This window comes from Penaeus monodon, chromosome 6 (assembly GCF_015228065.2).
Source record: "Penaeus monodon isolate SGIC_2016 chromosome 6, NSTDA_Pmon_1, whole genome shotgun sequence".
Taxonomy (NCBI): Eukaryota; Metazoa; Arthropoda; class Malacostraca; order Decapoda; family Penaeidae; genus Penaeus; species Penaeus monodon.
Genome location: NC_051391.1, coordinates 11,347,279 through 11,362,278, shown reverse-complemented (window position 1 = coordinate 11,362,278; position 15,000 = coordinate 11,347,279). Strand labels below are relative to the sequence as shown.

At 26.2% G+C, this 15,000-nt stretch overlaps 2 protein-coding genes across 7 annotated transcripts in view; one reads left to right on the top strand and one right to left on the bottom strand.

The window, feature by feature from the left end:
• Positions 1-7,866, top strand: part of LOC119573858 (peroxiredoxin-2D-like) — a 9,357-nt gene extending 1,491 nt beyond the window's left edge. The window contains exons 2-6 of the mRNA XM_037920963.1: positions 439-573; positions 1,318-1,449; positions 3,640-3,739; positions 7,191-7,219; positions 7,786-7,866. Of these exons, the coding sequence (XP_037776891.1) occupies positions 439-573; positions 1,318-1,449; positions 3,640-3,739; positions 7,191-7,219; positions 7,786-7,866 (477 nt within the window). The remainder of the gene's footprint in view (positions 1-438; positions 574-1,317; positions 1,450-3,639; positions 3,740-7,190; positions 7,220-7,785) is intronic.
• A 3,378-nt stretch (positions 7,867-11,244) lies between these two features.
• The window catches only part of LOC119574202 (solute carrier family 52, riboflavin transporter, member 3-B-like), a 23,945-nt gene continuing 20,189 nt past the window's right edge, over positions 11,245-15,000 (bottom strand). For all 6 annotated transcript variants that reach the window (XM_037921335.1, XM_037921337.1, XM_037921338.1 and 3 more), the window contains exons 3-4: positions 14,945-15,000; positions 11,245-12,374 (exon numbers count right to left, since the gene is read on the bottom strand). The exon at positions 14,945-15,000 is cut by the window's right edge and continues 883 nt beyond it. In XM_037921335.1, the coding sequence (XP_037777263.1) occupies positions 12,177-12,374; positions 14,945-15,000 (254 nt within the window). In that variant the 3' untranslated portion in view covers positions 11,245-12,176. The remainder of the gene's footprint in view (positions 12,375-14,944) is intronic.

Sequence of the window (15,000 nt, the reverse complement as noted above, 5' to 3'; positions counted from 1 at the left end):
AAAATGACTACCTTATTCTAAGAAAACATCTTGTGGATCTTGTAAAGACATTTTATAAAACACAAAATATGTATGTCATGGATAGAATCTGTTGCACTAAACAGTGTATATTACTGTGAAGCATGGCCATATGTTCAGTAGGATTTGTTATGTTCTATATATTTGTACTAAAACACTGACTTGTATTGAGAAATTCAGTAATCCTTTGCTCCCTCCTATCCCCTGTGCCCTTCATTTTATTCTGATTTGTGGTTGAGTAAAGGCTATACTGGCTACTGCTCAACTTGTGTGGACTTGGATTGTGACTGTACTTCAGTACTAAAGAAATTATCGTGTGATTGCATGAGAATTACAAATTTATGTTTTTTTTTTATGTCACTAAGTTGTTTGATAGATGATATTTACTGAATGTATATTAATTTTTTATTTTCTTTTTAGGTTGGTGATGAGATTCCCAGTGTGGATCTCTTTGAAGAGACCCCAGCAAATAGTGTCAACTCACGTGACCTGTGTGCTGGCAAGAAGGTTCTGATCTTTGCTGTGCCAGGTGCCTTCACCCCAGGATGCTCAAAGGTGAGTATTGTTTGGTTCCTAGGTTGCATTATCTCTCTGATCCAATGGGGTCACAATCCCAGTTAGTCTTTTTCAGGGAGTCAGAAAAGTTTCTGTGGGTTTTGCAATTTCCTGTCATTTGTAGGGGCTCTTAATCATTTAAAAACTTTTCTCTTGTAATTTTCAGTAAATCTACATCTTTGTATTGTTTTGTTTTATCTTTATGGAAAGTTCATCATTACAGAATTAATGATTGGAGTCATGATAATTCTCTGGAGATCATAGATCATAGAAAGAAAAAGCTTAAGAACCACTGCTGTAGTCTAGCATTTACAACCTACTGAGGAACCACTTCCCAGCTTCCACTATCGTGTTTCTAATAATATACTTGCAAACATTAGTTCTGGAGAACTGCCTATGCATTTTAAGACAAGTAGTAAGTCTAGTTACTGAAATTTGGGTCTGTTGAAAGAAATTCGAGCTTTCTTTCCTAATTGGGTGTACCTGGGAAATATGTTTATAGTTTAGATAAAATTAAGTAACATGTATTGTTATTATGGTATTATTTATAATTGTAATTAGTGTTATTAGCATTATAATTGATATCATGGATATTATTTTTGGTAGTAGAAGTAGATTTTTTTTTTTTTTTATTCTTGATAAACAAAAATTCTCTATGTAAATTCATAATTCTTTCATATATTAAAGTTACTGAACTATCCTAACTCCTGTAGATGGAAACCCTGACTTCTCTAATTCTTTCAGACTCATTTACCAGGATATGTCAGCAGTGCTGATGCCATCAAAGCCAAGGGTATCAGTGAAATTGTGTGTGTGTCCGTCAATGACCCCTTTGTTATGAGTGCCTGGGGCCAGAACCAGGAAACAGGAGAGAAGGTAGGGATCTATAGTACTTTTCTTATCTTGGTTTTGTCATTTATGCGAGGTGTAAAAATGGCTATTTCACCTTGTAAAACAATGGTAATCTTGTTTTTAAAGCCACAGTTCTTAGGAACAGATTGACTGTTAACCCAATAACTGCAAATTTTCCTCCCTTTGCACTAACCTTCATAGTAGTGTTTATCTATGCGCGGTGGATTGGCCCACATTATTATTTTCAGAGGGCAGCCAACTCTACACTGCACCACCAAGTGCTTCCCTTGGCAATGCAGCTCTTTTCACATATGGCTTTTGGGTTCCAGTTATATTACATATATGTGCTCTTTTGCTAAGTTTTGGTACTCATGCTAAACATTAGACTGCCTTTATGACTGTGGTAACACATTGTTTTGCTTGCAATGAAGCATACATAGCCATGAATTGTAATGACCAGTTTGTCCATAATGTGGATGCCACTTCATCTATAGACAATTGGTTGAAATGGAGAAAAATAATGTTATTGGTCATTTTGAGATAATTGCACGTATGAGAACCTATCATCAAAAACCTCCCCTAAGTTTGCCAAGCCTCTCCAGTGGTACCAGAATATTTGTTTATTCAATGAATAGATTTGGCTATGCAATGAAGTACTGTACTTATGAATTATTTAGTTTTTATATTGAGTTCATGTATTTTTACACCTGTATTTGGAAATGTATTTCCAAAATTCACTGATTTCTTGTATTTTTAAAACTGGCTAAACTTTGTGTGTTTTGTATGTATGTATGCCCTCACCTTTTATGCAGATTGGGGATTGCCTAGTCTAGTCAGTTCTGTTTTAGGTGGATTTGCATATATACAAAGAGAAGGACAAACAAACAAAGCATACACGCCAGAAATTATTGTCTGAGAAAACTTGGGGCTATATTTATTTATAGATGATTTTTCAATTTTAATCTGTAATTATTGGATAATTTTCTATTATAATCTATCAGCAAAGGTAGATGGTCCCCTTAACCCTGAGTACAGGCTTACAAGGTTTATTGGGTCAGGGAGATTTCTTCTTCCTTAGATATTGAGTAATAAAAGCCAAAATTATTTGGACTTTAAAATTTTTAAATAAATTTTTGGAAATATAAGCATTTTCAGTTAGAAGCATTTGTTTTCTATATTGCACATAAGTTTTTGTGACCACCTGAACAGACTAACGTATTCTATGTACTTGCACTTAATAGGATGGATATTGTATGTAGTTATGTGCTGACATTTCCTAGGTTAATAGTACCTTCTGGTTTGTATAATAATTATGTGTTATTGATACTAAACTTAATTTTCCAGCTTATGGTGTTTATTTTTTTCTTTGGAATACATATATATCATTGTAAGAATGTTTTACAGAATGAAGTGATGGAATATAAAATCTTTACACGATACATATTGGACTCAATAAAAATGTATGGATAGGGTAAATAGATGTTGCAAATTTTAGATGATTACATTGTGGCTGTTAAACTATTTGGCATGCCAGACAAGCATTGCATGATTCTATCAGGCATGTCTGTGGCTGTTATCTACATGGCTGTATTGATGAGTAGCTAGACATGTCTGGTAGTAACCAGTATTGCCAGTAGGTGTTTGAGTGTGGTATGACCATTGTCTGGTGGTTGTGCTCAACTACAGGTATAAGAAATCCACTGGTTGACCCATTCCCAATCACGTGGCTGCAGTTGTAGGAAGCAATTCTTTTAAAGAATATTGATCATTATTTGAAAAATGTGATCTCATATGATAATTAGCTTATTCTTTCTTTCTTCATTTCTTTCTTTCTTTCAGCTGTAGGTAGCAGAGTTGTTGAAACATTTGATAATCATTTGAAAAATAATGGGTCATTATGTCTTCTTTTTCTTCTTCTTCTTTGTGTGTGTAGTTTACTTGTGACAAAAAAAAAGAAAGAAAGAAAAAAATAATTGTAATAATAATAATAATAATAATAATAATCTACAAAGAGCCTTTCTCAGCCTTCCATACTGTAGTAATACTGAATAAGTTCTTGTATTAGTATTTTAGAATATTGTGATATAAATGCCATTAGTATTGTAGTAGTGGTGTTATTATTTTTTTCATTTTCCTTTCCTTCTTGCTATTCTCTAATTGTTTTTATAATATTTTTAACAGTTGATTTATTGTAATTACAATTTCCCACCCCAGGTTCGAATGCTGGCCGACACCAATGGAGATTTCACCAAAGCCCTTGGCCTGGAGCAAGATCTGGCTGTGTTGGGAGGCCTTCGATCAAAACGCTACTCCTGTTTTTTTTTTAAAGAAAAAATATCCATGGTGGTTTTAATTGGATTTTCCCCTTTAAAAATGGAAAAAGATTTAAGCCTTTTTCTTGGGAAAAATTTGTGCTTGAAAAAATTTTTTGGGGGGGTTTTAAAATAGGGGTTTTTTAAAAATACAAATAATTTTTGGGGGTTTGAATTTTTAAAAATGGTTTTAAACAAAGGGGGAAAAAAGGGAAGATATTTTTGTTTTAAAAGGGGGAAATTTATTAAATTTTTCTGGAAAAAGGGGTTTGGGGGGTTTTAAGGAAAAAAAAAATTTTTTTATTCCGTGTAAAAGGAAATTTTTTAAATTTTTTTTTCTTTTTAAAAAAAATTTAATTCATTTTTTGATTTTTTCATTCTTTTTTAAATTTTTTTTTCCTTTGAAAAAAGGCTTTTTTTTTTCTTTTTATTTTTAAAAAAAAAAGAAAAAGAAAAAAAAAAAATTTATTAAAATTTCATTTTTTTTTTTAAATTTTTTAAAAAAAAAACCCAATTTTTTTTAAAATTTTTTTACCTTTTTTAAAAAAATTTTTTTTTTTATAAAAAATTTAAAATTAAAAAAATGTTTTTTAAATTTGGTGCAAAGGGGGGTTATAAAAAGGGGGGGGGTTAATTAAAAAATTTAAAACGATAAAATTTTTTTTTTTTAAAAAACTTTTAAAGGGGCTTAAAAATAAAAATTTTTCCAATTTTTGTTTCCCAAATGGGGTTTTAAACCCCTTTTCCCTTTTTAGTTTTTTTAAAAATTTTTTTTTTTTTTTATTTTTTTTTTTTTTAAAATTTTTTTTTTAAAAAAAAAAATTTTTAAAAAATTTTTTTTTTAATTATAAAAAATTTGTAATTTTAAAAAAAATTTTTAAATTTTAAAAATTAAAATTTTAAAAAAATTTTTAATAATTTAATAAAAATTTTAAAAAAAAAAAATTAATTATTAAAAACATAAAATTATAAAAAAAACACATTTTTAATTTATAAAAAATTTTTTTTTTTTAAAAAAAAATTTTTTTAAAAAATTAAAAAATTAATATTTAAAAAAAATATTATAAATTAAAAAAAAATTATTTTTAAAATTTTTTAAAATTAAAAATTTTTCATTAAATTAAAAAAAAATAATTTAAATAAATTTTAAAAATTAAAAAAAAAAAAATTTAAAAATTAAAAATTTTTTAAAAAAAAATTTAATAAAAAAAAAAAAAATTTTTTTTAAAAAATAAAAAAAAAAAAAAAAAAAAAAAAAAAATAAAAAAAAAAAAAAAAAAAAAAAAAAAAAAATTTTAATATATTTTAAAAATAAAATAAAAAAAAAAAAAAAACCCAAAAAAATTTTAAAAAAAAAAAAAAAAAAAAAAAAATTAAAAAAAAAAAAAAAAAAAAAAAAAAAAAAAAAAATTTTTATAAAAAAAAAAAAAAATAAAAAAAAAAATTTAAAAAAAAGATAAAAATTTAAAAAAAAAAAATAAAAAATTTTTAAAAATTAAAAAAATTTTTTTTTTTGGAAAAAAAAAAATAAAAAAAAAAAGGGGGGGTTTTAAGGGGGGGGAAAGCAGAAAAAGGGAGTTTTGGGGAGGGGGAGGGAGAGGGAGGGTTTTTTTTAGGAAGGGGGGTTTTTTTTTTAGGAAATTTTTTTTAAGGGGGAAGAGGGGAGGGTGGTTGGAAGTGGGGAGGAACGGGTGAAGGAAGGGAAAAAAGGGGGGTTTTGGAATAGAGGGGGAAGGGGGGGGGGAAAAGGCAAGGGGAATAAAAGGTTTTTAAAAAATAAAATTTAAAAAAAATAAAAAAAATTTAAAAATAATATATAAAATAAATATAAATAAAATAAAAATTATAATAAAAAAAATAAAAATAATATTAAAAAAAAAAATTTTTTAATATATAAATATATAAAAATTTTAAAAATTTATTAAAAAGTTTTAAATATAAATTAATTTATTTTTTTTTAAAAATTAAAAAATTTTAATATATAATATTTTATAATTTTTTAAAATTATATTAAATAATATAAATATAAATATAAATATATATAATAAAGAAAATTAATAATTATATATATAAGATAATAATATAAAATAATTATAATAAATATTAAATAATATTTTAATTATATTTTTTTTAAAAATAATAATATATAAAATAAAATTTTAAAAGATAAAAAAATATAAATAATAAAAAAAAAAAATAAAAATTATATATATAAAAAATAAAATTATAAATAATAATAATATTTTTATAAAAAAAATTTAATATATATTTTTATATATATATATATAAAATAATTTTTATATAATATTATAAATATATATAATATAGAAATTTTAATAATATATTTTAATATAAAAATTTTAAATAATAAAAAAATAAAAATTTTTAATAAAAAAAAAAAAATTTAAAATTTATAATATATAAAAAAATATAAAATATTAATAATATATAATAAAATAAATATAAAAATATATAAATATATTTTAAATATAATAATAAAATATAATATTATAAAATATAATAATATAATAATATTTTCTAAAAAAATATATAAAATTAAAATTATATTATATTTTATAAAAATAAACTTATATATATATAAAAAAAAAATATAAAATATAAAAATATATATAAATTATCAGTATATTTTAAATATATATAAAATTTTAAAATTATTATATAATATATAAAAAATATATAATATTATATATAATATATATATATAAAATAATTATAATTAAAAAAATAGATAAATATATATATATAAAATATATATAAAATAAATATATTTAAAATAATATATAAAAAAATTATATATATAAAATATAATATATATATATTTAATAAATAAAAAATTAAAATAAATATAAAAATAATAAAAATATATGAATTATTTTATAAAATAGTATATAATATTATATATATATATGTTTTAATATAATAGTAATATTATATTAATATTTTATATATAAAATTATAAAATATATATAAAAAAATAAAATATAAAATTTAATAATATATATTATATTTATATATATATAATATATTATATAAAAAAATAAAAAGATATATATAATATATAATAAAATATATAATATATAAAATTTTTTATATAAAAATAAAAAAATATATAATTATAAAATATATAAAATATATATATATATATATAAAATCAAATAATATATAATATAAAATATATATAAAATAATATAATATAAAATATATATATAATATTATATATATATATATATAATTTTATTTATATTTTTATTTTATATATTATAAAATATAATTTATATAATATTAATAAAAATTATAATATATATATATATATATAAAATAAAAATATAATATTATTTTATATATATAATTAACCCCCATTTGATAAGCAGTTTTACTAACATGAAATATAATATGCTTTTTGTTGAAAAAAATAGTAATACTGACATTTAGGTAACACTGAGTCCACTAGCAGTGTGACAGTAATTTGGTTGCATATAACTTTTGGAACCAAATGATATGTTAAATCAATAGAAAACAAAGCAATGTATAACCCTTTTAAATTTTAAGTTGTCGGGAAAAAAATCATCAGCTGCTGCTCACATTTACAGTAAGTGAAACAAATAATTAAATGCAAAAAATAATAATAATAATAAAAAATAATTTACTTGAATGCAATGCATTTTATTATTTGATCTTTATAAATGTAGTTTGCTGATGAGGTTCTCCAGCTGTTTTGGGATAGTAACTTCTCACATGCCAAGTGATGATCTATAACTTCATATTTAATCCAAAAGATGGCTGATGCCTTTTTCAAAAGGGTTTTTTATTTTAAAATTCATGGCCAACTTTAGTCATTTAAAAAAAAGTTCACACCCCACACCCACACACAAAAAAACACACACACACACCACACACACACACATACAACACACACACCACACCCCCACACACACCCACACAAAACACACCACACACCCCAAACACAACAATGGGTCAGTTGGGAATTTTTTTTTTGTTTTGTTTTGTTCTCAATGACTCCACACAGAAGCAACCTCCAGAAGCACTTCCTGTAGAAGTCACAAGGGGTCTTTGTTCCTTAAAATGTTTCTCTCCAGCTGTGTACTGAGTGTAGAAGCATTGTTTAATTAGAGGACAAAGGACTTATGCCACTCTTGGACCATTATTTCTGCAGTTTTCCAATAAATATGTCTATCCATACCTATTATAAAAATTATCATATTTTACCTATCAGTAATTATAATAATAAATAATATAAATAATAAATATTATATATAAATATATATATATATTAATAAAAATATTTATATATAATTTTTAATATATTAAAATTTTCAATTTTATAAAATTTAATAATAAAAAAAGAAAGATAAAAAATATTTTTAATGGGAAATTTTATCTCTATTTTTATCTAACTATCAAAACTAACTCACTCTAAATCTCACTCCACACACCACTCTCACTTTCACTCTCACTCTCATTTCACTCTCACTCTAAATCTCCCTCACTCACTCTCCTCTCACTTCACTATATAATATATATATAATATATTGGGATAAAATATATATATTATATATATATATATATAAAATTATATAATAATATATTTTAGGGTTGTGGGGTTTTTTTTGGGTGTTTTTTGTTATTATTTTTCTATAACAGATAGAAAAAAGGAGATAATAAAAAATTTTTTTTTTTTTTTTTTTTTTTTTTGGGGGGGGGTTGGCTTTTTTTTTTTGGGGGTTGTGTTTGTTTTTTTGTTTGTTTTTGTTGTTTTTTTTTTTATGTGTGGGGGTGGGGGTGGGGTTTTGGGGGTTGTGTGTGTGGGTGTGGGGTGGTGTGTGGGGGGTGTGTGGGTTTTGGGGTGTTGTGTGTGTGTTTTAGGTTGTTTTTGGGGTTGGTTGATTTGTTTGTGGGTTTGTGGGGTGGTGTGGGGTGTGTGGTGTGGGGTGTGGTTGTGGGGTGTGTGTTGTATGTTGTTGTTGTTGTGTTTTGGTGTGGGGTGTGTGGGTGTGGGGGGGGTTTTTGGGGGTTTGGGGTGTGTGTTTTTTTTTTTTTGTGTTTTTATATGTTATTTTTTTGGTTAATTTCCCTTTTTGTATTATGTATTATTTATTATATTATTATTGTTTTGGGGGTGGTTTTTTGTGTTGGGGTTTTGTGGATGTATTATGTATTAGGTATTTTTGTGTTGTTTGGGTTTTTTTTGTTTGGGGTTTTTTGATATATTTATATTATAATAGTAAAAAATATAAAATATATATGATATATAAAAAATTATAGGAAAAATATATTATAAAATAGGGGGGAAAATAAATATGTATATATATAATATAGATAATAAAATAGATATAAAAAAATAAAAATAGATATAAAAAAATAAAAATACAATATAGATCAATAAGAAAAAATAAAAAAAAGATATATTAGAAAAAATGGGATAAAAAAAAAAAGAAAAAATAAGGAAAACAAGATAGATAAATAGAGAAGTAGATAGATAAATAAAGATAATAAAAAAATAAAAAATAATATATAATATAGGTATATTAAAGGGAATATAATATAGGTCAAACAAATTTTATATATTAAATTGGGAATAAATATAATAGGGAAATAAATAAAAAGGGAAAAAAGGGAAAAATTTTATATGTTATAAATAATATTTATAAAATATTATATATATATATTTTATATATAATATATATAATAGGGTTAAAAATAAAATTATATATATATATTTATATATATAAATTTATATATCCAAATAGGGTTATATATATAATTTTTATATATATATAAAATATATTTTATATATATAGGGTTTATATAAAATAAAATTTATATATAAAATATGGAATATATTTTGTTATAAAAATAATTTTATAAATAATAATTTTAATATAAAAATATAATATAAAAACATTTATAATAAAATCTAATATAAAATACATATATAACAAAACCCCCAAAAAAAAAAACAAACAATAAACCCCAAAAAACCCCCACAAAAAAAAACAATTTAAAAATTAAAAATAATATATATTTTAATTAAATAAAAATAATAAAAAATATAAAATAAATCATTAATAATATAATAAATTAATAATAAAATATAATCCAATCAATAATAACCCCTATATAATAAATATACAAAAAAAAAAAAAAAAAAAAAAAAAAAAAAAAAAAAAAAATATATAAAATAATAATTTTTTTAATTATAAATTATATATTACATTATAAAAAATAAAATTAAATATATTTTAAAAATATAAAAATTATAAAATATATATTATAAAAATTTATTATATATAAAAAAAATTATAATTAAATATATATTTTAAATTTCTATATATTTTAAAATATATATATTTTTTATATATAAAATAAAATCCTTAAAATTATATATTATATTAAAAAAATATATATATATTTATTATATAAAAATTTTAGATATATAAAAAAAGATATTATATAAAATATAATATTAAAAATTTATATATATAATATTTTTCCAATATTTTATAGTAAAACATATATTATTATATAAAATATATTTTATTTTAAATATTATATATATATATTTTAATAAAAATATAAAAATATATATAAAAAATATATATTATATAAAATATAAAATAAAATATATATATATTTTAAAATATTATAGATTATTTTATATATATATATATATTATATATATTTTATATATTAATTAATATATAATTTTATTTTAAAATATAAAAATATAAAATATATATAATATAAAGTATTAAAATAATATATATATTAAATTTTTATAAAATATTTTTTTTTTTTTATATATAAAAATATATATAAAATTATTATGTATATAAATATATATATATGTAAAAAAATATATTAATTATAAAATAAAAATATATATTATATTAATTATTATAAATAAAAATTTTAAAATATAAAATTAAATATAAAAATATAATTATATAGATGTATTGATTATAGTATAATAAAATATATATATATTTTTATATATAAAATAATAAAATATAAAATAATGGGTATCTATCTATCTATTATCTATCTATTAATCTATCATCTATATGAAATTTATTTTTAAAATATTAATTATATATATATATATTATATTTAATATATATTTAAAAGTATATATGTTTTATATGTATAATGTATATATGTTTTAATGAAATTGTATATATATTTTATATAATATATATATATATTATATTATAAAATATTATATAAATATAAAAATATATATAGTTTTTGTGTATATGTATATATACATATACACATATATATAAAAATGTATACACATATATCTAAAATATATACTTATATTCATACATAGGCATAAATACATACACATACATATGTACATATGCATGCATACATACATACATATACATACATACAACCACACATATATCTGCAATTTTATGCCACAGGTAACAGGTACACAATAATATATGAATAAAATAACGGAAATACTCGTGATAATATATTTTACTGATGATATGCTGCCTGCAGCTTACATCATTGATCCAAAACCCCACCAAAAACTGAAAAAAAAAAAAATTTTTGGGCCCTTTAAATTTTTCAAAAAAAATTCTTTTGTTCCAAGCCTGAAATTACTATACTTTAAATTTCTTAATATTAACCATTTGTTAGGAATTATCAATATACTTACATATTTCAGTAACCTAAATATTCACAACTTAATAATTATTGAATTTACTTCTACATGCATATTAAAAACAAAATAGTACAGTATACTGAAAGCAAAATATGAACATACATACAGTAAGGCATATACATAAAATATTGTGAGCATATACTGTTAGTTAGGTGGGTGTATCTTAACATAAATGAAAGGATATGTAGTTTCTTGACAATAGAATTATCAATGATGACATTTTATAAAAAAAAATGCCAAAAAAGTGGATTGTAAAATCAGGTTTAGAGGCATTATTTTCTTTAAAATATGGGTATTGGTGTTTAAGGTCATATGATTCTTTGCTGAGCATATTAGATGAGAACAATCTATATTCAGGCTAAATATAATATAGACATATAACCTATACATGGGCCTATAATAACTTAAAATTATAAACGTGACTTTATTATTATAATGTATATAGAAAAGTCTAACAATGACAACATATATATATATATTCTACAAGAATTGATATATGGCAAAATATATACTATATACAAACATTTAGCGGATCTTCCCGTATACTGTCAAAATATATTACAATACACAGCACAAACAAGACATCCTCACCTTAACAGTACGACGCCAGTGACACAATGACATTATATTCAGCTATGGCGTTATCATCTGTGACTAACTCACTGTCCGAAGTCCCCTAAAACTAGCTAGTCCTGTCTCCTCTTCAATGGAACAAGCAGTGACTACGAACAAGGATAATAAGGTGTGAAGAGATTATAGACGTTGACCAGGACAAAGGTGGTGACAGCACCTACAGCTGAGCCTGCTTGGGTGACGGCGCCGCACCAGAAGAGGGCTCGAGCTCCTTGTTCACGCATCAGGTTGGCGATCTCCACGCGGACGTAGGTCATGATGAATGTGAACACCACCCACGCCAGCACCTGGTGTGGGAAAGATAGAGAGAGTGTGAGAGAGTGATATGTGTCTCTCACACACACACACACACACACACACACACACACACACACACACACACACACACACACACACACACACACACACACACACACACACACACACACAACATACACATACACACACACACACACACACACACACACACACACACACACACACACACACACACACACACACACACACACACACACACACACACACTTAATCGCTTGTCAGTCTATCCACCATAAATCTTTCTCTCCCTTATAATTTTCCTCTTCCGTAACAGTTACACAAAGAAAAAAATCTCATCATAAACGTGACTTTAGTTCCCCTTTGACTTCGGTACTTGGAAGGGGGGGGGAGCTTCCATTGTCACCTTAATCAAAATCTATCAAGCCGGTCTTATAACCCCTCTTAAGAGCCTTGTGTAAAAGGGAGGAGATCACGTGTCTCCTTCACGTGTGGGGCTCCTTCGTAACCCTGCCTTGGTGCCCTCATACCCCTGTCATGGTGCCCGTTTATGTCCACGTGATATCGGGGCATCGCCATACTTAGTCAAGGGTTATGGGGATATTGTTATGCTGGGCACAGACTTGTATGTGTTGGTGCACGCGGGCGCTTAAATGCCAATGCCAGTCCATTCACACGAACGGACCAGAGGCGTTAACGTGTACACTGGCATTCGGTCATACGTATACTTTTTGTGAAAAGCAGAAGCACAGATACAAGCCTGCCATAACTATAAACATATAGCTCTCTCTCTCTCTCTCTCTCTCTCTCTCTCTCTCTCTCTCTCTCTCTCTCTCTCTCTCTCTCTCTCTCTCTCTTAGTTAGAGACAGACAGACAGACAGACAGACAGACAGACACACACACACACACACACACACACACACACACACACACACACACACACACACACACACACACACACACACACACACACACACACACACTTGCTTCTTGCCTTTTAGTATCGATCCCTTTCACCTCCTGTTCATAAATCTTAACCAAATTTTGCAAGGATCAAATACACTTCAATTTCAAAGATTAAGTCCACTTCAATTCCTTTACCCAGCCTATCACAACAAAACACTTTTCAAACGACTATCGAGAACCTAGCGCCGCTTTCTTCCTATTCATGATTAAAATTCTCCACAAAAAATACCCTCCTATACCCAGACAGAGGAAGACTATGAACCCTGTAGTCTGTCACTATTTTCGTCAATTATGAAAGGTGAATTCCCGACGCTTGCGTAAGCTCGCCTTGTGTAAATCCTACTACGCTGGCTCTACGTGATTCCGCAAGAATGGTGAGGGATGTGAACAACTGGCTGTAGGGGAATGAAGGTTCATAAGCGTCTGTGTGTCTATAATCCTTTGTTCGGTAAATGAATGAATGTTTTAAAAAACGGGAAAAAAGAGAGAAAATTACAGAGCAGTACAAGTCTTTAAGAATTTCGCACCTGGTATCGATGAAGATCAGTAAACGTGGACGAGTGATAAGGAGTGCCTTATTTAACACAGACCATGATGCTACAACCTTACAGCCATTCGAGAGAGAGAAAGAAAGAGAGAGAGAGAGAGAGAGAGAGAGAGAGAGAGAGAGAGAGAAAGAGAGAGAGAAAGAGAGAGACACATAGACATAGAGAGAGAGACATAGACAAAGAGAGAGACATAGACAGAGAGAGAGACATAGACAGAGAGAGAGACATAGACAGAGAGAGAGACATAGAGAGACAGAGAGAGAGAGAGAGAGAGAGAGAGAGGAGAGAGAGAGAGAGAGAGAGAGAGGGGGGAGGAGAGGAGAGGGGGAAAAGAGAAGAGAAGAGAAGAGAAGAGAAGAGAAGAGAAGAGAAAGAGAGAAAGAGAAGAGAAGAGAAGAGAAGAGAAGAGAAGAGAAGAGAAGAGAAGAGAAAAGAGAAGTGTAGAGAGAGAAGAGTAGAGAGAAGAGTAGAAAGAGAGGAGTAAATAGAGAAGAGTAGAGAGCAGCAGAGCAGAGCAGAGAGCAGAGCAGAGAAGAGTAGAGAGCAGAGAAAAGTACAGAACGCAACCGAAAAAGAGACTGAGAGCTAGACTGACAGACAAACCAACTGACTGAGAAAAAGATCAAAGATTCGCCGACAGTGTAACAGTGTAACAGAAAAGAGTAACGAAAAACTAACCAGTCAGCTAAAGAAACACAAATCTATTTTTCTTTTTTCTCTCTCTATCTCTCTCTCTCTCTGCCACTCCGGCGCGACGCATGGGGACTAATAACCAGGAGTGGCAGCCAATTCGAAGAAGCCCTGTCGCCCTCCCTACAGCAAATCGCGGATCTTTTTCGGCCAAGAGGATTGGGGAGCGTGTAAATCGCCAAATCCTCTCTCTGGTCCGGAATTCGATCGCCCTGGAAGCCGCATCGGGACTTTCGCTTGCTGAACCGGGAAACCCCAAAGTAGTGGGGACCTGTTCGGTCGTAACGCGAAATAATGACATAAATATCAACGAGAGAATATGTTCAAGAAGACGGTTGTTAGCCGGACGTGTTATGCATGTCTAATCGGGACTTACCACGAGCGCCTCCCCCGCTGTTGTGCCCATCAGAGGGGGCTGAGGGCTGAGGGCGG